The sequence below is a fragment of the Ursus arctos genome, unplaced genomic scaffold (genome assembly GCF_023065955.2).
Source record: "Ursus arctos isolate Adak ecotype North America unplaced genomic scaffold, UrsArc2.0 scaffold_7, whole genome shotgun sequence".
In the NCBI taxonomy this organism is placed as follows: domain Eukaryota; kingdom Metazoa; phylum Chordata; class Mammalia; order Carnivora; family Ursidae; genus Ursus; species Ursus arctos.
The window spans coordinates 61,556,428-61,582,939 of record NW_026623089.1 but is presented as its reverse complement, the minus strand read 5'-3'; the positions used below and the strand labels follow the sequence as shown (position 1 = coordinate 61,582,939).

Below are 26,512 nucleotides of genomic sequence, written 5' to 3'. Positions count from 1 at the left end.
AGTTCCAATGCCCAGCTTTATTTTTTCATGAGTAAGATCACTGTACCCTAGCTTCTGTTTTCAGGTAATGATTCTCATTTTGGTACTAATATCCAGAATTCAGATTTGAACTTTCTATCAGTAACTGCTACGTACAGCCTGAAACTGCACTCATGGATTCAGTTTTGCTTACCAATTTGCTTCTCTATTCTTTTTCTCATCTCTACGAGGATTTATCTTGGCACGTCTCATTATGACATTTGTAATGTCTACTATTATATTTTACCTCTTGTTACTATTATTTTGGAACTCTTCATGTGATAAAAATGTAAGTATTGCTCCATTTTGCTTGTATTTGGAAATTTGTTATTAGATCAAGTTATAACTATTCACCTATTCCAAATCTGGTAGAAAGTCTGTTGTGCCTCCAGATAAAGTAGTGGAAACTATCTTTGAGCAACTAACCAAGAATTCTTGGTAATAATGAGATGATTTAGAATGGAAGTAAGGAAACCTTATTGCCACTTAGAGTTCTGCAAATGGAGTATGCCCGTCTTGGAATGATATCCGTGACCCTCAAGTTATCTGTCAAATGGGATTTGTTGTAGATATATAAAATGAATAAATTTTGAACACTGTAGACTCCAAAATTCTGATTTAATATCTCTTATTTCTAAAATTGTGGAACTCCATGGAATAGCAATATATTTAATAAAAATAAAACAAACCTTCCTTGATCAGATAAGCTTGATTATTCTGGTTAAACAAGGGGAAGCAGGTTTGTTTACTGCTAGAATTCTCAGAACTTTTAATGTGCGAATGGGTAGGATTCGTCTTGAGTGAGCCATCCATGCAACCTTTCAAATGTTGACCTTGAAATGTAAAGTCAACATGCAACATGCAATTGTTAATCTAGGAGCCTCCTCTCCTTTGTTTCTCAAGGAATCCTTTTTTGAGAACTGGTGTTCTATGAGACAAATGTTTAAAATTCAGTGTTTGAATTTCTGTTTTTAAGTCAGAATGTGCTTTTTAGAAAACTTATAAACTACAACTGACCATTGTCTTAATTTTGATGGAACTAACTGGGTCAAGGCACGAACTCACAGAACAACAACAATAATGAAAAATCTGCCCAGGATTTCAGCCCATTATTTAACCTCATTAGCAACCTACTCCTACCACTTAGAGAATTAAAGGTAAAAGGAAACTTGAATGGGACCTACCACACATTCCGGGTCAGGATCCTTAGGCTTGGAAAGAGAAAAATCAGCCAGCGAAGGAGAACAGCTTCATGGGGCGATGCTAATGGGCCCTGAAGTGCTAGCTCCTGTTTTTATGGATGGCTACTCTAACCAGTTAATTAGGTTCGATGAAGCCAGAAACTCTATTTCTTAAAAGGGAACAGATGACATTTGCCTATTTTTATCCAACATGATGATAAGTAACCTGGACTACAAAGAGTTTTCAAATAGCACTAGTCAGCAATCTCTGTAATTATAGGATTTGGGGAATGATCTTTTAAATGGAAATGTACCAGATCAAAAATATGTGTATTAGTGAATGTATATTTAGTCATAGAATCAGACACATCATACAAAGTACTAATGAGGTGTAGTTAATATATTTGCATAAATATCTATCCTTATATACTGATAGCATGGTTGTATTACTTCAATTAATACTTTTATGTCATTTGCATCTTTCTTATAAGCTTTTGTCTGGCTGATCTCCTGATTTTTATAATGTACTTTCCTGAAATTTGAAATCATTTCTGAGAAGCCCACTGTTTGCTCTGAAGTGAGCTCTAAGAACAAAGATGTTGCAACACAAGCTGAGACTTGAGTTCTTAATTCCTTCTTTAGAGATACTTCCCCTCTGGCAATTCCTCAGACATGAGGAAAAAAAAAAAAGCAAGGTCATAATATCGGAATTTTTCAACTGTTACAAGAGACCCCAGAGGTCATTGACTTAATATTTATGCTTTCTGATTGTAATCTCTAATAATTATTTCAAAGATGCTTATAGCATGTATCATTATTTCTCATGACTTCTAAATACAACAAAATATATCCTAATTAATTAATTAATTTCCATAATATTTATTTTCCTGGCTTTTACATTATTTCTCTCCAGGCATCAGGAAATGTTAAAAAAAAAAAAAAAAGCCTCCACAGCTGTATAAATCCATTTATTTAGTTCTTAGTTGTTTGACATGCTCTACCCACCCCCACCTCCTTCCAAAAAGAGGAATTTGAGTTGACTTAGGGAAGAATGGCTTCCTAGCAAGAGCAGAATTAAGTTCACACATCAAACCCCCATAACTGGGCTCTAGCCTATCCCTTCGACTACAACACTCATGATTTGCTGTCTCAAAATTTATATTCTAACAACACTTAATCTCATGGAACCAGCTCATTGTTGTTTCTTATTGCTCCATTTAACAAGAATGATCTTCCTTCCTGCCCATGGTCTTCCTGTCTCGGCCTGGTGAACTCTTACTTGTCCTCTCCAAGATTCCCTAAGCAAGACTTCACCAACCCTCTTGGATTGATAAGTGCCTTTTTTTCCTGGGCTTTCATAATATCTCATGCAAAAATTCACCTTTGCAATTTCTGTAATGTATTGTGTGTATATGATTCTCCATGCTTGAAGAGAATGGCTGCATGTTCTTCTTTGTCTTACCAGCGTGCAGCACGGTTGGTGTCCAATCAGTGTTTACCGGGCTCCTGAGTGTCATGTGTGATAATTATACATTAAAATATTTTGGAGTTGGGTAGGTAAACCCCACTAAAATAAGGATTAAAAAACAAAGCTGCATAAAGTAATGAAGAAGCTTTGAAAGATTGAAGATAGACATTTCTGAGACTTTGGTGTGGGATAATTGCTCTCTTGCGTCAATGAGGTATTGAAGTGTCCCATATAAATGAATTTATCATATATGACACAGTGGATAAGTCACATGCTAAGCAGGATTAGGTAGTTGGCTTTATTTTTGTGCTCTTTACACCAAACTGCGTTGCTTTCATGGTTTTCAGCTGTATTCCACATCTCAATTATAGGTTCTTTTGCTCACATATATTTTCAGGGTATGCCCTGCTACGCAGTTTCTCTGGGTTACAGATTGGGTAGGAAAGCGGGTGTGCCATAAGGATAAATTAAATTCTGAATATGGTGATGGAAAAGGACCAACAACAGATTTTGCAAATTTACCATTTGCTCTGATTTGACCTTAGGAATATGCCAGATTTCAGGCTCTCTGCTCTAAGCCCTTTCATGGCAGGGGCTGAGTTTTATTAGTCTTAGCCCTATTACGTTGTTCTCAGCATAAATGTTCAATGACTGATATGCTCATCCAACATTTCATGCATCAAAGAACAATTTGTTAAATATTATTACAATGATCTCGATATTTATTTTCTGACTCAGAAGTTCCAAGTGTTTCCAATAAACATATTTATAGATATAAAATGTTTTGCTGCTGGTAGTATTTTGTTCAAAGATAAAAGATATGTTCACCCAAATTAATTACAGAAAGCCAAGAAAGTCAATTGGGGCTTTAAAAAACTCTCTTGTTTCCCTTCCAAAAACTTTGATATTAAAGTATCATGCCATCCATAATTGTAATTCTTAATCCATCAAATGAAAATATCAATCTTTTAGTAGGTCCAAGTGGGAAGCTCCTCTGGAGGTGAAAGGGGGTTGGGGGGTGGAGAAGGCAGGAATATAAACCAGATCTCCAGTCTAGAAGTCTCTCCAAACTCTCACATCTGAGTCCTTACTTCTTACATCACTTTTCTACTTAGATGTCTAATTGTTGTTTAAATTTTACCATATCGAAAATGAAACTTCTTTTTTCCCACTTTAATAGCTTCTGATCCTGTAATCTTCCCCCAACTCATCAGCTCCATTGGTCTATTTGGCCAAAATCTTTACTCTTTCTTTACCCGCATCTTCTCTCAAACCCATTTTTAAACCATCAGCAAGCCCTGGAGCTTCTGGCTTCAAATCAAATGAAAATCTGGCACTTCCTTATTCCTCTGTAGCCACCGTTCTTACCCGAGCCACCCAAATTACTCCCCTGGACCACTGCAGTGGCCCCAAATAAGTGTTCTTGCTTCTTTTGTTCCCTTTACTGTCTGTTCTTCGTGCAGCGTCCCAAGAATTCTTTCAAAATGGAAGTCAGATCCTGTCAGGTCTCCCCTCAAAATCTCTAGTAGTTTTCCACCTCACTCAGAGTAAAGTTAGAAGTCTTTACCATAGTGTAGCAACCACTCCTTGATCCCATCTTTTACCATGTCACTCTGGTCTTCTTTGTGTTCCCCAAGTCAATATGCCCACACCTTCCTCTGAGCTTTTGCATTTCTTTTCCCTCTTCTGGAATGCTGTTCTCCGGATGGCTCCTTATCTCACTCCTTAATTTGCTTCATGTCTCGGATGGTATTGCATTGCTGAGGCTTTCTCTAACCAAGCTACCTACAATAACAACCCTTCACCTCCATCACTCCCTGCCACCTTTACACGACTTGTATTACCTGTCATCATTATATTTACTTGCTTTTTAAATTTTCACTTTATATTTCCCTCCTTCAGAACATAAATTCCATTTTGCAATGCTTTATTTTTATTTTATTTTATTTTATTTTATTTTATTTTATTTTATTTTATTTTATTTGCTCAGTGGTCTATCCTTATGTCTAGGGTAGTGTCAGACACATAGTGGATGCCCAGTAAACATTTGTTGGCCAAATGAATGAGCTTGTAAGTGGTTAACAACAAAGAATATTGTCATGAACTCACTTTCCCCTTCCACAAACCCATGGTGATAGTGGGTCGGGAATTTTAGTTCCATGGTAGAAAAAGAAAAGTCCAGACTTCAAAGAGTGTCTTAGGACTCTTGTGGTCACAGGTAACAAAGACTCACAAAATCTAGAAAAACAATAGAAAAAAGTCTGGCACTAAGACATAAGGAGTCTCATAGAACCAGAGGGTAGGTATGCAGCCAAATCGCAGGTAAGATCTCAATGAAGACTGTGGGATAGGAATGCCGCCAAGATGACCTCCTTCCTTGTTAGGTTAAGAAGCATTAAGATTCAGTCTTCCTTTCCTTCTTTGCTCTTCTCTTCCTTTCTACCATGTTATTTTCTTCCTGCAGATCAGTTTTTCCTGCTTTTTTCACATGGCAGAAAGAAGCTTTCACAGCTTACCTTTTATCAACTCTGCTGGGGGAGAAAATCTGGTAGATAAAATCCAATTAGCTATGGGTAAGGAGTATGCAGACAAGACAGGCATGGCTTCCCAGAGAAGTGGGAATCATTTTGAGCTGGTCAGATACCCAAAAACTATCTATTAAAAAGTAGGGAAGATATTTTCCCAAAGTAAGACATCTAAGGAGGGCCAGAGGCTGGGCTTGACTGGGGTTTTCTGTTCCATATCTTGGTCTTCTCAAATTTCCCACATGTATGCTTTGGTCAGTTAACCGTGAAGCTTTTATATCCCATTGATGACTATAAGCAAGAGTAGTTAGGGTTAGAGAAAGGGTAAAATACAATTAAAAGGGCTTAGGGGAAGAAAAAAAATCAGCATATAAAGAGGGGGACTTTGATGTACTGAGAACCCAACCCCAACTGCCATGCTGCTGGAAAGATGGCTGCCGCAGCCAGACAGTCTACTCAGACTGCTTACTCATATCTGTGGTACTGGAGGGTTTGGGGCTAGAGAAGTATTTGCTTCATATGTGGTTCCAGAGATTGTGCCCAGCGGAGCATCAAGGGCATTGATCTGGCATAATTCCACCACTGGTGAGCATAGGCTTGCACTGTAAAATATTTATTTTGTCAAATTTCTTTCAACTTCATTCCTTTCTGAAAAAGGAATGGAAGTAGCCCAGTGCTGCTGTTGGTTTATAAAAAATGTAATTTACTTTACTTTCTGCCCACAGTTAATTTAGCCCCAATGTGTCCTTGCCCCAAGTTCGTGGAAATGTGACTTCACTGGGGAAGAATCCATGTAAAGATTGTACATTATACTTTAATGTCGGAAAGGTGGATGAGTTGACATTGTATAATGGAGAGTGTATCACCCTTTTACTAAAAGATGTAATAGCAGTAACAGTCTTGACTATGGAACTGCCATAATAACTGCTATGCTCATTTTTTATTGATGATGGATAAAAATTCTCATAATACTGAAGCACAGTAACTTGCTGGAATATAGCTTCAGGCTGCCCCTGGGGCAGACTTTATTTATGCATTCCTACTTTCACTATTTGTAATGATAATAATAATAATATTAATATTACTAATAATAAATGTTAGTACTTTCAGAATTACAACAGGAACTGGAAGTTTCAGCTATTTCTCCTTCGACCTACTCTGCTGAATCTTCTTTTAAAGTTGTAATGCACGAAAAACCATTATAACCCTCACCATTGTTCTGGTTGTTAAGAGACCTATGCTAGCAATTTGAAACAGAAAGTGAAATCTGCCCACTGCAGGTTTTGCTGGTTTTGCAACTATTATTGTAGGCTTTTTAAAAATTATTAATTTATAAAGTGCCCTGAGCCTTACAGAATATAAGCAACTGCGCAGGCTTGGCGAATAAAGTTACATAAATCACTATTAAGTTAGTAGCACAAACCACAGTGACCCTACGATGGCTCAATATAGTAGTTCGGGAGAACAGGCACAATCAGGAATTTTCAAAACTTAAAAAAGAAAGTACATTTCAAAATAAGTATATTTGTCTGAATATTTATAATAGAGGTGTCAAATGGAATTTAATAACGATTCCAAAGAATCTGGAAAAAAATACAATCAGGTCAGGATCGTGTACAAAATTCTTGTATACTTTGATATTTGGATGGCTCTAGATTTCTTCATGACAGAACCAAAATATAGTCAGCATAAAAAGGACAACGCATAATTGACAATGTGCCTTCCTGAGCTGGGCTTACCCAGATGGGAAACTCATCCCTGGATTTCTTGTTTGAATGCTGATGATGCCGTTCAAAACATTGCACCAAGTAACTTTGACAGGCACGATGGGAGCAATTCCTGTCTGATCTTAGCACCAAGAACAGTGTACTTCCTCTTGAGTAATGGGTTGGTTTTTCTCTAATGGGCCATCAGAACTGTGTAACTGACCAGGCTTCCTTTGAGAGAGCCAATTTCTCGTGTGCAGTCTTCTCATGGCAATGTGTAGGTCCTTCTAGGATTTTTTTTTTTAAATCATTTCTGAATCCCTCTTATGTTCCCAGAAGGTTTTATCATATATTATACAACTATAATATATTATTTTATAGGTAGTTGGCTTTATACATCCAGTTAACTCCCTTACCCAAATCCTTACTGGGAAAAAATGTGGGGAGTTAGGGAGGAAAGAGAAAGAGGAAGAAAATGGAAATGTTAAAACTTAGACATAAATATAATCTTCTAATGACAAATTACAAAATCTAATTTTTCTATATTTGCAAAAGCAGTAACTATTTCCTCTTAAGAGATCCAAATCCCTAATGCTAAGTAGCTTTGACAGTATAGTTTTAAGTTGTATCATGTTCATGCGTGTAACCGTATTAATCCACATTGAATATATCACCTCAGAGTTTAATACTATGAGATCCTTGCTAGCTTTCTTAATCTCTGTTTCAGTTTATTCATCTATAACATGGTGGTAAGTGCACATACCTTGAACAAATCTTCACTTTCTTGCACCTCAGTTTTCTCATCTGTCAAATGGGTACAAAATAGTACGTATATCACAAGTAGATTGTGAAGATTAAACAAGCAGGCATATCTAAAACATTTAGGAGAATTCTCTGCATAGTATAAATGAAATTATATTATTATTATTATTCCTTATATGTTTATTTTACAAAAGTATTATAAATATCCAACATTAATTTCCCCAACTTAAGGACTGGAAATATAGGTTTACTGAAACCAGTACTATAGTAGGCTTCTTGATTGGACTGAAATGACCATTAAAAAAATTTCATGGTCTGCCATTGCCTCCATGGGATTCTTTGTTCATATTGATCCTAAGTACCATAATATTTAGTTGTTGTAGAGCAGAAGCTCCTAACCACGTGATTTTGCACCCTCCCCACCCCCAGGGACATTTGGCGATGTCTAGAGTTATTTTTGGTGGTCACGACCGGTGTGCTAGTGGCATCTAGTGAGTAGAGGCCAGAGAGGCTACTACATAAACATCCTATAATGCACAGGATAGGCCCTGCAACAAAGAAAAATCTAGCTCCAAATGTCAATAGCACCCTAGTTGAAACAACCTGGTGTAGAGTTTCATGACAAAAGGGGAGTAACAGAAGGAATTGTCATAGAGCTGGTGGAAATCCAAATCTTTTTTCCTTTTTTACTCAGTTACTGCAGTTTCTATATATTCTTAAATCTTAGTTTCTGCTTTTGTCAGAAGCTTAATAAATATGGTAAAAAAAAAACCAAAAAGGACATGTGACATCATATAGTTTAAAGAGTCCCAGAGGCTGCCATTACCCACCTGCATCCAAATTCACAAATAATTATATTTTCAAAAAGCCATTTAGACCCAAATTAAGAATCTCAAAAGACCCATTAGAGTCTATATCTAACATACATCCTAGAGAAACTCTTGTACAAGTGAGTCCATAGAGTTGTGCAAAACAGCATCACTGATAATGGTGAAAAGTTAGACACAATCTAAATATCCATGGGAAAAAATGGGTGGAAAATAAGTTGAAAAGTAAATAAACTATATATATGTATCAAGTGGATAGAGGTCAAATATAATTTGTGTGTACTTGTACAATTAACCAGGTCTGGTCCAGAAAGGGAACAGCGTATGTACATGTCTAAATATGTTTAATTAGTCCACCTTTGCTGGAGAACTCAAAAAATTATTTTCAGAGGGGCTCAAACCTGCAGCCAGCATCTTTTTTCAAAGCTCATTGCTCATTCTATCTCCCTCTCTTCCATCCCCAAGATGACAAGATGGTAGCTTCCATATCACACATTGCACCCATGCCTCAGATCTGAATCTGAATATATCCCCTGTTACCAAGAAAACAACGGTTTTCTTAGAAACCTCACTTTCTAAACTTCTGCATAAAGCTTCTTGACCCAAACTAGGTCACATTCTTTCCTACTTATCCCTCCACTCCTTCGCTGCGCCAGAGACTGGTGTGTGTGTGTGTGTGTGTGTGTGTGTGTGTGTGTGTGTGTGTAGATCCTCCTGACCCATTGCTTCCTGGACAGGATCAAGGTTCTGATAGAATGGTAAAGAGCAATGTGGCAGTGATTATGTGGGCAGTTAGAATTATCTGCTTCAAATATTACATAATATTTAAAGAAAAGTAGCAAAGATATAAATACGTGGACTGGGAGATTATATCCCAAATTTTTTTCTTTCTAGAGAGAGAGAGAAAGAAGACTACAATTGAGTAGGAGTACGAAGAGGATTTTTACTTACTCCCTACTTTATTTATGTATTTAACATGAAAAAATCTAAAGCAAATGTGGCAAAATATTAAAATTATTTTGAGCTGGGCACTAGATGCACACATCTTATCCTCAGTTGTTTTATGTAATTTTTCTAAATTAAGGAAAAATCTTTAAAAACTTTTTAAACATAATGGGGCTAGTGGTCAGTGTTCTTTTGCTTTGGGAGAAGAAAGACATGAAAGTATCTGCCCAAATAATGAGACAGGAGAGTTCTGAGATGAAATTTCTAGGGAACTACCTTCCCACTGGCCACTAAGCTGGACAATTTTTGGAAGCTCCAACTTCCAAACCCATACTGTATACAGCGTCTCCCAGGTGCATACTCTGAAACAATTAAACCAGGATTCAAGCAGAACCATGGGGAAAGAATTTTAAGTATTCATGATTCATCTTGTTCTCACTGAAAGTCAGCATAAAAGCTTGCACGTACAATGTTTCCAAATAGCTGACTGTCCTAACATTTTCTTTCATAAGAGATAGGTCACGCAGGATACTCATACAAGAGGTGCTTTTATGAAAGGTACTTTATCCATCCCACCACCAAAAAAAAAAAAAAAAGTATAATGAATTATTTTCTGAAGCTGATGATTTCGGAGCATTCATTTTCATGAAAGTCAAAGTCACCCCCACTCAGTAATGAATTCCTTTTGGATGCAGTTCAGACTTTCCAAGGTTACCAGGTTTCACAGAAAAAAAAAAAAAATCCTACCAGTCTGACAAGGGATATCCATGAGAAGTTGAGGGACAAAAAGTTAAGGGAACCGAAAACAGGGGGATGAGATGACTGGGCATTTAATGAGTACTTGAAGAACTTACTTTCATGCCAAAGGAAAGAAGCCAGTTTAGAATGGGTTTTAATTTATGCAAATGAAGAAGTCAGAGAAAGAAGAGAAAGGAAGACTTACTGTTTTAGTTCTACTTTTACCTGCTGCAGAGTCCTGTCCTCATGACCTAAAGTGCTCCTATGAAAGGGAAGAGCCTGGAAGGGAAGGGGAGGAGAGGGAAGGGAGAAGTCTGTCAGGGAAACTCAAATGGCCTTCTGTAAAAAACCCCCACATCTTCCCTGTCACTGTGCCTTTCTTTTATTATCTTACTTGTTTTAGAAAACGTGGAAAGGGTTTCTGTGTGGGAAAAAGGAAAATTGAGTTTTATCTTTCCCAGCTCCATTAAATATAGAAAAGGAGACAATCAGAAGAAAACACTCCAACATAATTAATCCCAGTACCACAGAAACAACAGCAACAGTTGTCTTTGAACAAATATGCACAATACCAATCTCTCTTGGGGAAGAGGCAGTCACATTACTTGAATACTCCTGAGGATGGAAGCTGCTGGGAGCAAACCAGTTTAGGGGCCAAAGAAATAGAGTAGGAGTTTCATCCCATTCTGATTATGCTGACAGCTGTCGTTTTATGGATACGTGGCTTTGGACCCACTTCCAGGGACATTAGGACAATTTTGCTGGTCAAAGCGAAATTTGGAAAATTTCAGACCAATTGGAAAAGCAAATCTATTTAGATGTTTAAGTTGCTTTATGGGCAGTCCTGCTTACTGTTGGAATAAAATCATTCCACAAAGCATGCTGGCCTGGGAATCAGAAGCTTTGGACCTGAGCCCCTGTGCAGACCCCAAATCCTGACCTTTGCAAGTGTTCTGACCACTCTGCGTGCTCATTTCCTCATTTGGTTAAGACAAAAAAAAATTGTTTCTAGAGCAGTTGTGAGGATTGAAACAACTGATGTGAAAACATTGTGTAAACTCTAAAATGTTGGGCAGGTGAGATTATTTTTAGGTTATTATAGATATTAAGTGTTATTAGATAACTAACCATGTTTAATTTTTTGTTTTGTTGTATATTTTTGTTTTTATTTTGCTTTTTTGTATAGGTCATTTTGGTCTCAAATTTCCCATTCACTAGAGTGTATCTAGGACGACCCTGCTCTTCTTCCAGCTTTTATTTCTTCACTTTAAAGCAGTAAGGAGATCTAACATCGCTTCAAGCTCAAACACTCCAGAGGTATGTGACTCAAAGTACAAATATAGAGCAGAATCTATCTTGCGTAAAATCCTGTGTGGACAACATCTGAAAGGAAGTCAACAGGATGACACTAAGTGAGGCACTTGAAGCTAAAATATAGAAATTATAATAGTTGATGTTTGCTTTGGCTTCTCCAAGAAGTTGGAGAAATGAGGTCTGTATTCTTTGGAAGATTCTGATTGAAACAGGATTTTTTATTAAGTTTTAGAAAAGCCATAAGGCAAGGATGAATTCTCTGATAGCCGTTCAAATATTTCCTGAACGTTATCCCTTTCGAGGGATTGGAGCTTTGATGAATATGGCTGTCACCCCCAGAGATGACATGTACCGTACAATAAATGGATCAGCGCCTGGGTGTTTAGTCTTCTGTGGAAGCACACAGAATACAAAGATTCGGGGGTAAGCTTATTTTGCTTGGTGCTGATTTTACATCTGTGCAGGTAGGTGTGCAATTTTAAAACACAAGTTACCAGAATGCTATAGATCGCCCACAGTCGGGCCGTGAAGAGGCACACGTGTGCAGCAGAACCAGAGATGTCTGTGAGTTCAGTCAGGTCTGACTCAACAGTCTCTAAAGTAGAAGCAACAGCAGATCCAGAAATACCAGCCATGGCCCACTCGTGGCTGCTGACTCGCAAGCCAAAATAAACTGGGCTGACTGAACTTTTTGTCACATCTGATTCAGCAGCATGCGGCTTAATGGGCTGCTCCCCCCAAAGAGAGAAGTGGTGGACATCTGCTCTTAAAAATGACTGACATGTTCTCCAAGCTAGCATTTTCTCTAAGACTTTCATGCCGTGTATTGCTTCAGCAAAGTTTTAAGCTTTTTGAAAAGTATTTGCAAAATCTTAAGGAGAGATTATGATCTTTGAGCGTAGAGCAGGCCTGGCCTCCTTCTAAGACTGTTTTGCTATAATTGAGATAGCTAGAATGTGATGGCCCCAAGCGTTCTTCCTTTCAGGCCAGTGAAGGTGTAAAGATAAATCTCCCTGCTCCCTTACATGTAACAAATGAGCATCTTCTGCCTTGGACATCTGCTGGGAATACACTTTGGATTATCCTGAAGGTCCACATGGTGCTTTTAAGTCTCCCATGGTGCTTTCACATGAATGGTGTCCCACCACTTTGAGCCTAGAAATATGGCTGAGTTCAGACAGAAGCCTCTGCAGATAGCTGCATTCTTTGAAAAGAAGGCAGCAGATTACAGCCAAAATCATTATATGACCAAGAGGAGCTCTTGCCATGTCGAGGGACCCCACGGTGGCCATCCTACAGTGATCAAGAGCCATCAACCTACAAAACATGTTTTCAAAAAACAAACAACGTTCATTCCTTTTAAATCAGTACTCTCAGATCTCCTTTCTTTTTTGCATCCCCTCTCATATTTCAAAGTGCATGTTGGGAGCAAGGCCAGGGACTTCAGGTTCTACCCAAGACCCATAGAGAACCAAAAGGAACCCTTCACAGGCATGAAGATAGGCGGGAGGGAGTGAAGTTTATGGAGGTAATAATGGCATTTTGGGGGGAAGATTATGGATATAAATTTCCTCAAAAGCAAGGGGAATGTCTCATTCATGTATGTATCTCTCACATAGCTAGCAGTGGCTCGTGTATGGTAGGTATTAAAAGATATTTGTTGATGCCATTGATCATTCACAGAGCAAAAAATTGCTCCACATGTAACCATGAGGGTCTCCATGGGGCATAAAAAGATGAATAAAATAAGGTCCCAATTCCAGAGTTTACCACAGGGGCACCATTTGGTCCAGGCTTCAAACTCACAAAAGGCCTAAAACATAGACATTTTTTCATTTTTGTGTGTGAGATGATATATGCCTTCATACATACAAGTCTGAGGGCTGAATTTGTTCATCATACAAATTTAAATGAAGCCACAATTTTTGCAACTCTTTCTATGGTTTTTATTTTAAAGATTTAATTAGCCTATTTATCTTATTTATGTAAACTTATTTATCTACCCAGATATCATCTATCATTTTTCTATCTGAAATAAAAGAGTCACAAAAATTTGACTTCCAAATTATTAATGACGAACATTGTATTTAAGGGATTGGAGTTCCTTGTGATTTTTACCCTCTTCCTTTTAGTTTTCTGAATGTTTGAATCATTACATGGAACACATATGAATTATATAATCAGAGAAAAGCAATAAAATTATATTCATTATGCAAAACAAAAAAAAGAAGATTCAGCAAATGTGTGAATGAGGAAAGTCAATCAAAGATGACAACTTAGTTTGAGCCAAAATGGCTGGAAGGATCGTAGTTCTATTAATGGAAATAGAAGGTTCAGGAAAAGGAACTGATTTGGAAGAGGGCATGTTTTGAATCCAGTTGTGGACATGTTGATCTGGAAGAGGCAGAAGAGCATCTACATGGAAATGTGGAAGAGAAGCTTGGGGAAAAGCTGGCAATAGAGACTTAAGGGATCATTGATAAGAGCGAAACTACAAAGGGAGGGACGAGGCCTGATGGACAAGATAGAACTTACACATTTAGAGAGTGCAAGAGTCAACACACCCATGGGTGGAGGAGGAACCGACAATGAGGGAGTATGAGAATCAGAAGTGAGGGTCTCACATCACCACAGGAGTGGAGGAAGCCACAAAGAAGAGGCATTCCACAGCACCAAAGGCAGAGTGTCAAGGAGGACGATGGCTGGGAAAGCCTATGGTGTTTGGTGATTGGGTGCTTCCTCCCTCCCTCCCTCCCTTCCTCCTTCCCTCCCTCCCTCTTTTCTTTCTTTCTTTCTTTCTTTCTTTCTTTCTTTCTTTCTTTCTTTCTTTCTTTCTTTCTTTTTCTTCTTCTTCTTCTTCTTCTTTCTTTCTTTCTTTCTTTCTTTCTTTCTTTCTTTCTTTCCTCTTTTTAAAATAATTTATTCATTTAATTGAGAGAGCACTAACTGGGGCGGAGGAGGGGCAGAGGGAGAGAGAAAGGGAGAAGCAGACTCCCGGCTGAGCAAGGAGCCCCAGGCAGAGCTCGATCTCAGGACCCTGGGATCATGACCTGAGCCAAAGGCAGATGCTTGACCGACTGAGCCACCCAGGTGCCCCGGGTGATTAGGTTTTTTCTACGTTCACAGAGAAGAGTAGGTAAGCATCATGTTCTCAAAGAATAGTTAACTTTACAAAAAGCTCAGGAAATGGTAATAAATGAACAAAGTAGAATATATACATAAAAAGTATAATATTAGTTTCATAAAAGAATTAAAGGTATAAATAAGCACAAAAAAAAATGCACTCAACAGTTATTTCTGAGCGGCTACTCTGTGCTAGCCGCTGGGACAGAGGTGAATAAGACAGATACACTTGACCTTTATATTTTCATTACAGGTAGGATAGATAGTAAATAAACTTACGAAGTAAAGATAATTTTGCCTAGTGAAAAATGCTAGGAAAAAAAATAAAGATTGATGTGCTGGAGATCATTGAGGAAGGCAAAAAGTGATGGGCTTTCTGAGGACCTTGCATTTAAGCTGGAATCCAAATAAAAAGAAAGAGCCAGGGTGAGGGTTGCTGGTCCACAAGACAGATTAAAACTTGTTTTTTTGGGAGGGTTGCTGGTCCACAAGACAGATTAAAACTTGTTTTTTTGGGAACAGACAAAATTTCAGTATGTCTGGAGCTGTGTGGTTTTATGATAGAATATAAGACATGGCCTATGCCCTCAAACAGCTCATAGGCATGGGAGAGACAGACACATAAACAAATCATTACATATATTATGATAAACACTGGGACAGAGACAAGTACAAAGTGCTATGAATACACAGTAAGGGAGGATAGTCGCTTAGTTCTGGAAGCTGAGAAGACTTGAGAAAAAGAGAGGAAAGCTTCTGAGAATCACTGACCCGCTGCTTCTCCCGTAGCCTCTAGTCTGGGACCATGATAAGTGACTAGAGCATTCTCTACTCTCAGTCAATACCTGTGCTCACTCTCCTAGGGTTCCCATAGGTGCAGAACAATCTTGGCTGATGGTATTTTTCTTCCTCCCCTTAGCCATTAACTCTGGATGGCAAAATGGGCCGCCCAAAGAGAGGTGAGGGCTGAACAGACAAAGAGTCCCTGATAGAATGGTATGGCATCGCTGAGAAAAGAAATAGCAAAGTATGCAAACTTACATTGTTATGTAAAAGATAATGACAAGTTTAGGGGAGCATGAGTACTATGTTATGGTGGAAGAGGGGTGTGTGTTTGTGTGTGTGTGTGAGTGTGTGTGGCTGCGTGTGTGCACAGTGATGGGAAAAAGTTGAAAAGTCAAGTTAGGGCCAGCTTGTGAAAGGTCTTCAATGAATTCCTGGGACCTTATGCTTGATCCTGTTGGCAATGAGACATCATCATTTTAAATAGAAGAGACACATGATCCATTGTGCATTTTGGAACAGCTCTGAATGCAGTTTGGAATATTTATGGGGGATTAATCAGGAGATCGAAGGGCCAGTTGGGAAATGACAACAGTCACTGATGCAAGAAATGATGAGACACTAAAAGAGGGCAGTAGCAGTTGAAAAAGAGAGGGCAGGTTAAAGACTTAAAGAAATTATGAGCGGCCTCCCTGGAAGAATGAAGGGATTACTTGGGTAGGAAGGATGAGAAAGAAGAGCAGAGGGTCAAGGATATCTCCAGTTTAGTGTGAGTGCCTGCGTGGCTGGTGATGTTGCTAGCCATTACATGGAACACCGGGAGGGGAGACTATTGGGAGTGGGGTGTGGTTAGATACGTATTCTGTATAGACTGAGTGTGAGATGCTTGCAGAGCAGATGGAGGAGATGCAAATCCAGGTATGGAGTTCAGGAAAGAGGTTGAAGTGAGATACCAAAAAACCCCACAAGTTCTAGAAGTTAGTTGAAACCAAGAGCTGATGAAATAATTATAGCTTTTGACCCAGCTGTTAGCTGTCATTCAGGTCATATGGGAACCTTTGAATAATAAGGAAGAACATTCTTTGCCAGAAGGTAGAAACAATCCCCAAGATCCCAGAACCACAACCATCTGAATTCTCCAGCTCTACACTTGGCAGACGCTGAACAACAGCATCCACAGAGAAAACATATTTTGTCTTGTAGATTCAAGTTTCCTTGCCCAAAATTCTTAGTTTGGATACAAAGACTATATCATATCTGACATATGGTTGGTTTAGGAATTTTTGTTTTCCTCAATAATGTGATCAGATTTGCATATGATCCATTTGATCACTTACACGATGAACTGTAAGTTTAGTAAATATTTGACAAAAATCTAAAAAGCTTACAGACACAAGTTAGATGGACTACGAATGCGGACTTGGGAACAGATGCACAGATTCTTTCTGACTTTTCCTTCAGGGCTCCTTCAGCTCGCTCTCTCTCCTGGGAAAATCAGTTCGACTCTGTAATTCAATTGTGAAATTCCTCTGTTGTTTGTTTTGGTGGCTTCGTAAATGTAAGGGGGCGTGAAAGTATCAGACTGGCCATTGCAAAGTAGTCTCCATGCTACTCATCAAGACCCGGTGACTCATTTTGCTCAGTTTGATTTCTCTGTGGTCTTATAGATCTATTCATTATTTAATTTCCCAGGGTTTGAGGCTTCATAAGGCAAGCAGAATCTGACATGGTTTAAACTGTTGATTCACCTAAAGCGTCTAAAGATGTTCTTAATTATAATGGCAAAGTCTATATTTTCTTGGGCGAAAATGATTGATGTGTTTTTGCTTTATTTGCAAAATGATATCAGAGCGTCTCTACATGGCAGAAGGCTCTTTAAGTTGGTGAGGTTTCTTTTTATTAATAATTATTTTTAGGGGCACCTGGGTGGCACAGCGGTTAAGCGTCTGCGTTCGGCTCAGGGCGTGATCCCGGCGTTATGGGATCGAGCCCCACATCAGGCTCTTCCACTATGAGCCTGCTTCTTCCTCTCCCACTCCCCCTGCTTGTGTTCCTTCTCTCGCTGGCTGTCTCTATCTATGTCGAATAAATAAATAAAAAAATCTTTAAAAAATTATTTTTAAAATCACTAAAGTAATGAATACTTAAGACTTTCAAACTATGAAAAGTATAAAACCTAAAAAAAAAAAAAACAAACAGAAAAAGTGGGAATGTCTATGATCATCAGAAACTTGGGGATCATTTTGTAGGTTTACCAGTCACTTGGAAAGGTATGAATAACATTTATAGAAAGAGTGACATACTAACCTCACGGTTTGCTCCTTTGTTTTACCTAATAAAATATTAAAGTGGCTGTTTCTTATCAGCACTTATGGATCTACTTTATTCCCTTAAAAAGCTACACCATGTTATGTAGTATGGATATTTCATAATTTAATAATGACCCTATGGTGGACACCATGCTGCTGCTTTAGAAAATACTGCTTTGAACAGTCTTACACACGCATTTTTGTGCACATTGTCTGTAGGATACTTCCTTCTGTAGGATACTTCCTTCTGTAGGATACTTCCTTAGAAGTTGAGTTGCTGGGTCAGATGACAAATGTATTTTTAATTCTGACTGATACTGCCAAATCATCTTCCAATTTATATCCTCACTAGCAATGAGTAAGAATTCCTGCTTCCCTTGAGCCCCTCTAATGCAGCATCCTAAAACATTTTTGAATCTTTGCCAACCTGACAATTGAAAAATGGTATCTTGTGGTTTCGTTTGCATTTGAAAAATGGTATTTCATTGTGGTTTGATTTACATTTCCTTGACTATTCCTTTTGCATTGAATCATATATCTTTTGTTTATTTTTCCAAAGGATTTTTTTTTCTTATTTGTAAGAGCTGTTTGCTCATTAAGAAAACTAATGCTTTGTTACGTTTGTTACAAGAGTACTTACCCAGTTCATTGTTCATTTTTTGAATTCACTTACGGTATTTTTATGATGCTAAAACTTTTTAATTTTACAAGTTGAAATTTATTAATTGCCTATGGTTTCTGGTTTTGTATCTTGCTTAGAAAACATTCTCATCATTGCATTTACGTTTCCTTTGACTTTGAATGTTTAATTCTTTGATCCATCTGGAAATGTTTTGGATATAAAAATTGAGGTAGGTATTTAATTTGATATTTTAAAAACCTTAAGCCACTTACAATACTTTATCACCCCCCGCTCATGATTTATCATATATCAAAATCCTTATGTACTTCAGTTTATTTCGTGACGTTATTCTTTTCCATTTTTCCGCCGGACAGAATTGAATTCTCTTGGTTATTGTAGCTCTGTAATATATTTAAATATACTTAAAGCTCTTTCTCATTTTTTCTTTACTTTTAATATTTTCCAGGTATTCTTTCATGCTTATTTTATCATAAAATCTTTAGAATTTTCATGGGTAGTCATTTAAAATTAAAATCTTATTGCTGTCATTGTGGAGATTGTGTTAAATTTATAGATCGATTTAGGAGAAATTAATACTTTTTAAAATACCAAGGCATCTAACCACTCCCCAATAGAAATATAACCGGTTTGTTAAATTATCCATTGATGGTCCTCAAAATCATTTTGAAGTTTTCTTTACATGGATCTTGTACATTTACTAAGTCTATTCCTATGTATTCTACGGTTCTAATTTATATCACAATGGAAACCTTGCCTTCGAATACGTATCTTCTGTAATGTTTGTTTATATATAGAAAAGCATGGGTTTTTGGCATGATTTTAGGTAACTATTCTTAGTAGTTTCTTATGTTTTATATGCTTTTCTTGAATGGTCAAGATTCAATCTTCTGTAATTAAAAGATAAATTTGACTCCTTTCTAACTTCTGTAACTCTCATTTCTCTTGTATAACTGCACTGACACCTTTCCCCAGAAAGGAGAATAATAGTGATATATTTCTGACATCTTTGGCCGTTCAGAAATTTTAAACCTTCATGGAGGAAAATCTGTCCATCTTTTCTCTCAGAGCTTCTGGGTTTCACGTCTTGCTTTGGAAGATCTTTCCCATTCCCCAAATGCTAAAGACACATCCTGTATTTTCTTCTAATATTTTATAGTTTTCACTTTTATATTTAGTTCTTTAATCCATCTGGAATTTATTTCTATATATTGCGTGAGATAAAAATCTAACTTTATTTTTTCCAGATGGTTCACGAAATTCCCCAACATCATTTATAAAACTGGTCAGTCTTTCTTTGCTAGTTTGAAATGCCACTTTAGTCACATTCTAAATAGATCTGTTTTTTAAAATCAAAGCTTAAAAATGAAATGAAGCGAATGATAGTAGAGAACAAAGACAAGAAATGCAGACAAATAACAGACATCAAGATAACACGGCACACAAATTTTTTAATGTATATAATAAAATACAAAGGTAATTCATAGCAAAATAGTATCAATATAAATAATTCAAAGAAAATATTCTCACAAAATATTCTAGGAAGAAGGATTTAGAGGATGGACATGCATAAAATATAAGGCTGCAGCACTTGATTATTCGAACATTATTTAAAGTTCCTCCCATCGTATGGAATGTTATTTGAAGCCTCAGGGCTATAAATGTCCTCCAGCTGCCTAGTTTTACCCCCAAATCAGATATTTGTGAGAGTGGATCAGAATGGCCAAAAGTAAAAAGAAATTAGCAAACTACCCCCCTGAACAAAACAAAACAAAACAAAATGTAACAGTCTCTTCTTATAATTCAAGTCGTTTGTTTTTTTATGTACATCTTTAAGGCTCTATAATATATTTCAGCATTTCACTTTTCCAGCACCGAAGTAGAATGAAGGCACATAGGAGCTCGGCCTTCTGCAATTCTTTCTCTCTTTTAACAGGAGAATGGATTAAGAATCCTTGAAATTAAGTGCCAAAGGGAATAGAAGTCAGTGTTGAAATCTGAAACTTGGGAGGAAACCTAAACCATGTGCACTTACAATGCATGCCTTTCCGGGGCTTTGGGAAGTTTCTATTAAATCACGAATTCGCAATTAGTATTACAGTAGTGAACCCTGATGCTTCTTGGTTGTGTCTTTTTGGTCTTACAGGGCCTGACGTGCCGGGGCATATTAGTGGAAGAACTACAGGCCTACTGGTAAATGTGTGTGTAAGGGTCTTCATTTGGAAGATTAGCTATTTTCCTATATCAGCAGTTCCCAGCTTAAATAAAAGTTCACAGAATAATGAAGGTCAAAGACAGTGTACGGATCTTGCAATGGGAAGTCATGGCCTTTGGGACTCATCGAGTCAGGGTCAAAAGAAAACCCGCGCGATGGTTATAAGGTATGTTTCCACACAGCATCATTAAAACATGTACCCTGTGTTTCCTCGCAAATAGAATGATCTGTTTTTAGGAAGGACATTTGATTGAGCTTTCATCAAGCAATTAGGTACCAACAACCACAACAATAATGACAGCACTACGAACGAGCCACTCTCTTTGGTGGCTGGGGATTGGCGTGTTGTGTGTCTGTGAGGGACGGTAGAGAGGCATGGCCTGCGACACATCGTACCGGTGATCTGAACAGTTATTTACTTACACATGCCACAGAAGCAGGTCCCGGAATGTCAATATACATGGTAACTGCTGTTCTGACCACTTTATGGCAAATTCTGTGCTGTTTTCAAACACTACAACGTTTAGCAGTCTAGAATAAAAACAGACAATTAACTGAACACAAATTTAACTCTTTTCGTCAGGGGTCCTAGAGATACAACCTGGATTTAGGTTTTGTTTTTAAATAAACTAAATGACTACAGATTTTTTTTTTCCTGCTATAAAAAGTCAGTCCTAGAGAGTAGAGGTATCAGCAGTTAGGTTAACGAATGCTGCCCTTCACAGATTTTCCTGGAAAACCTTGTCGAGCGTGTGTCTATTTCTGCCACCATTCATTGCTGAGATGGTCCTCCGTGCTCTTTGCCTTCCTGGAACGCTAAGTAAAACCAGATTCTGGACTTCCCATTTCCTAGGACTTTGGAGGAGTGCTAATTACAAAATACTTTACTGAAACACTAGGAACTCATTCACGAAGCCAAGCCAAGTCTCAGATTTGAAAACGTTTAAAAATATCCTTGCAACAGCCGTACTACTTTATAGTTTATCTATTTTTAGATGCTCAATGTTTGTTTTGCTGGAAGAAAAAAATTAAAACATGAAAAGTATGCCATGAGCAAATCTGCAATAATAAGCAGCACATACATGTTGTGGAAGAAAACATTCAACATAAAATAGTCAACAGAAAAACAGATTCTGCTGAGGCGTTTTTATAAATAGTAGCACTTATTATTTTGCTTCCAATTGCTAAGCATTTTAAATAACATGCCCTTAAAACTTGTCAAGTTCTTTACTTTATATAAATATAATTTCCTGATCTTAGCGTTCAAAAATTATTATGAAAATTATAAATGTATTCCACTTGTCTCATGTGTAATTTTACAATCATCATATTCTTAAAATTAGAAACACAAGGAAGAAAAGGAAGAAACAGAAACATGCTATCAGGCACTGAAAAAGCCATGGAGTGGAAAATATTAATTTCTCTGTATAAGAATAGAATTTGCCATTGAAACTTTGAATCAAATATTTGGAACAGATAGCCTGTCACACAGATTTATAGATAAAATTGTCTCGATTGGTTGTCGAATGGTCACATCCAATTTAAGGTCATACTCTGTCTTATCTTTCATGTCCCTTTGAATTCCTCAGCATAATAACATGGAGGAATTATGCTCTGAACCCTAAAAGAACAGTTTCGGAACTGCTTGCCTCAAATGTAACCACTGTTATACAGTCAGGTACATTTCCACTCTGTATCTCTCAAAGCAAAAATCATTTAAAAATGGTCTGAATGACCTCCATCTGGAAAGTACAGAGGTGTGTAAGGGGAAAGTACGGCTATTTCAACACCGGGGAGGTGAGGTCTTAATGCAGGGAAGAAAAGCGAATTTGCTGATTTCCACGATGCCATGGGGTCTTCTGCGCCCCGGCACCGGTCAAGGGCTGTTGGCTGCGGGTCGGGCTGATGCAAGCCTCCATCCCCAGCACCTTCCCGGAGCCCAAAGGCCCCCTGGGGCCCCAGTAGTGGCAGGTCAGAGGCGGTTCATCTAGGGCGGGCCGACTCCAGAAACTATGGTAACACTTAAAGGGCCCGAAACCCCTTCACTCCCTGCTCAGTGCTTCCTTGCATCGGCCCACATAATTGGACTTGGCAATACAGAAAATGGTAACGTAGAGTTAAGAAAAATACTGACGAATACCGCAAATCATGTTTCAGAGTGGAAACTGTGACTTTGTTAGCGTTACCAGTATTTCCTGCCTCACAACCGAAATGGCTTGCTGTGAATTTTGCAGTGCCCAAGCCAAAAGCAATAAAATTTCTGTAAGAGCATATGCGCCATGACAGAATACCACATCAGCCCAGAAAAATGATTTTCCTGGGAAGGTCTGTGCAGCGACCGAGAGGGCTCTCAATGCTGGAAGCTGGGCAGAGATTTTCACTGCTTCCAGCTCACAGTGAGGTAATTTTAAAAGCACTTTTCCCTTCATTTGTTCTGCATTCACTGAATGTACATTTTTTGATGTCAGGGCCATTGCAGGAAAGATCAGATGAGATAGTCTGACAATGGAGCCAAAGTTCAAAGCTTCTCTATTTTCAGGTAACAGCCGTGACAGTGTGTCTGCACTAAATCTTTGGAGGGCATGTCACTCTCACCCCGTCCACAGCTTTTCAAACAGTTCAAGACAAACAAATCACTGAGTCGTTGAACAACTAGAACATCTGATACCATCGCACAGAAGTTGTCGCGAGAGCCACTAATCAAAGTTCTTTCCGTTCCGTTGAGAAAAGAAGATTCCTCAGCTTTGGTTTAAGATCACTTTTTATGTTGTTCTTTTGAAAATTATTATATGTCAACGTTAAAAAAAGAGGGAGAGAGAGGAGATTTCTGTCCGTACGGAGGACCGGCTGCTGTCGGTCGGTAAGGAGCTACGGGGTGGACTGAGCGTCCTCGGAGGGCACTGGCAAGGCCTGCAGCGGGACCCCCAAGTCCCTTTTCGAGTCCGTCCCCGGGTCTCCGGCCGCGCAGGGGCAGCGCTGCTGCGCCTTCAGGCTTCCGGGCGGGCGGAGCAGGGACGCGCGCACGTCCATCGCCAGCACCGCCAGGCGGTACAGCTGCAGCACCACCACCAGGAAGTTCTTGGCGGCGAAGAACACCAGCATCTGGTTTATCACTCTGTAGTAGGTCATCAGTATGAGGCGCACGACGAGGAAGGGGCCGTCTTGTATGAAGATGCTGATTCCAATGTTCCACAGATCGGCGCTGTACTGGCAGAAGAAGAAGCTGGGGAAGCCCCTCATTGCCACCGACAAGGGGCAGACGACATGCTGCACTGGGAACACGAGACAGACCAGTTAGCGCGCCCCCGAGACGTGTACGACGCGATGAAAATGGGGACGGGTCATCCACGATGGGTGCTGGGCTCCTTAACAGTTGGGAGCGATTCTGTAATTTAATTCTGGGGGGAACGAGTGAGACCACCCTTAACATTGAACACCACCCTTAGCCACCCCTTAACCACTTGACTTCCTTGGTCATTTTATGCTTAAAAACTCAATAATCGGTTGTAATTTCAATAAAACACACCAAAGAAAGTCAGTCCTCGGGTTTCCATCCATGTCACAAATTTTAGATCACCTTCCAGTCCCCATCCTGGGGAAAGCACAATCCACGGGGCTAGAGAGAACAAAGAACAAGAGAAACCACCTTGTCTCTCCCTGGGCTCTGCAGGTAGAGGGACCGCACAGCAGAGCATTTTAGGCCTCAAGCCAGGTAGCCTGGCTGCCTCGTTTTTTTTGGTTGTTGTTGTTGTGTTTTGTTTTGTTTTTAGCAAGATGCTGGCCAACTTACTTAACCTTCCTGGGCCCCAGTTTCTTCCTTTGAAAACCAAGGTAACAACGATGTCTGTGAGGAGAGGGGCACCTATTCACCGGCTCTTTTTGTTTCCATTAGAGTCACACCACTGGCTCCTCTCTGATTTCTCACTTCTCTCTTTCCCTTGGGAAAATGAATAACTGAGCTGACTGCTGAGTTTGGGAGATGGAACAGAGTACAGATACATGGCCAGGAGCCTGCTGTATCCTCCCTTTGGGATCTACCTGTTTCCTGGTTGACTCAGCCGTACGTGTAAATTATGTTGTGGAAATGCAAGTGTTTATAATTCAAATTCAAACTTAATTCACGTTAAACATATTTTTCTAATGGCGGGGGGACAAAAGCCCAAAATAAATGCCATTGTTATTTTATTTTGTCTGATGCCTTATGGTTTTGTTTCACAGTTTACAAGAAACACTGGATATAATTACTGATTTTCCAGTCGAACAAAAGGAGGCCCAATCAACAGATGAACCTTTTTGTTTTAATTTCTAAAAAGCTAATTTAATTCAAGGTCAAGGGCATAAAATAATCCTTTATAATAATGAAGCCTTCCATTTGGAATTTTCAAACAAAGAACGCCTTCGTCTACCGGAGCCTGCAAATATTGTGAAGCTGCTTTGATATGGGGGAACATGATGTACTGTTTGTGGGAAAATACAATAGTGATTTAGTCAGAAGTAACATTTGGTCTTTGTTTTTCAAACAGCTGCATAACATTATCACTCCTGAAAGTTGACAAAATTTCTTTCCCAAATAAAAATTTTCTTAGCAAGCCTGTAAACCACAAGATACAGGAGGGCGAGCATCAGCAGAGTGAATGACAAAAGAAAAACCAACATAAGATCAATAGTGGCCCCTCTCTCTTTTTTTAAAAAAAGATTTATTTATTTATTTTAGAGGGAGAGGGAAAGGGCAGAGGAAGATGGGGAGAGAGAACGTGCGGTGCCCCAATAGTGGGCTCTCTTCAGAAGTGAGGGTCAGAAGATGGTTCCAAGGGGACCTTCCAAGAGTGTTCGTCAACATCTGAAGTGAAGGTACCTAATATTCTGTCAGGAAACACCATCTAATCAAGAGGCACAGACTGGGCACATTACGACAAAATCTGTGTGTGTGAGTATTATTGGCATACATTTGTCTGTAATTATTAACTAGTAATTAGTTTTGGGTATTTCTAAAAAACCACAGCCACCCTTTCTGTCTATTCTGGTGACAATTTTGTTTCAGAGAGTGTTTGCTAAATTCTAAAAGTGCCTCTGAAAGCTCTGAGCCTATTAAAGTAAGCCCCAAAAAGATGCAGAAAAGATTAAATATCTCTGTTCTAGATGAATTCTAATCCTGAGGCCATCGAGTAGGGTGCCGTAAAAAAAAGAAGTCAGGCTTAAGGAAAATGTAATTATTAAATCCTAGAATTTCTTCCGAGTAAAGTGGCATCCTGGAGAATTCTCAAGTCAGAATTCCAGGTATCTCTCCCATAAGTTAAGGGCTGACTCCAGATCAGCGTTGAACTTCCTGTGACGATAGAAACGTTCTGCCTAATGCGCTGCCTACGACAGCTGCCATATGTGGCAGCTGAGCCCTTGAATTGGGGCTAGTGTGACTGAGGAACTGAACTTTTAATTTCATTTCATTTTAATTAATTTAACTTTAAATTTAATCATCCACATGTGGCTAGTGGATACGTATTGGACCATGCAGCTCCAGACCATCGCTAGTACAACAGGCTTGGAAAACAGGTTCTTCTTACAAATCTTAGAAGTTTATGTATTTATTAATATGACCAATGGAATTCCCAGGGCCACTACTGAGGAAAATTTTAATTTCCCATGGGGCCCTCAAACTGCTCTTACTCCCTGTGATATTCTAATACATGGGTCTGACAAAAGAATGAAAATGAGCCCCGAAAATATCAAGGGCTAAAATGTGTATCCCAGCAACTGTGCCAAGCACTTTCCAAATTCTATCGTATTTAGTCACCACAAGACCCTTCAACTCTAGCGACTACGATCATCAGTCCCATTGCATTGGTGAAATTTGAGACGCAAAGGTCTTCACTAGTTTGCGGGAGACTTTACAATGCACATGTGATGGAACCACTTCTTGAAGTGGATGTAAAGCTGTGCTCCAGTACATTCCACGATCTC

The 26,512-nt window shown here is 38.8% G+C and overlaps 1 protein-coding gene and 1 long non-coding RNA gene across 2 annotated transcripts in view; one reads left to right on the top strand and one right to left on the bottom strand.

The window, feature by feature from the left end:
- LOC123001322 (uncharacterized) overlaps positions 1-23,180 on the top strand; it is a 265,092-nt gene extending 241,912 nt beyond the window's left edge. The window contains exons 5-7 of the long non-coding RNA XR_008958026.1: positions 11,357-11,487; positions 20,486-20,720; positions 23,094-23,180. This is a non-coding gene — a long non-coding RNA (uncharacterized LOC123001322). The remainder of the gene's footprint in view (positions 1-11,356; positions 11,488-20,485; positions 20,721-23,093) is intronic.
- TMEM26 (transmembrane protein 26) overlaps positions 19,773-26,512 on the bottom strand; it is a 44,463-nt gene continuing 37,723 nt past the window's right edge. Inside the window, exon 6 of the mRNA XM_026504291.4 lies at positions 19,773-23,826. Within this exon, the coding sequence (XP_026360076.1) occupies positions 23,423-23,826 (404 nt within the window). The 3' untranslated portion in view covers positions 19,773-23,422. The remainder of the gene's footprint in view (positions 23,827-26,512) is intronic.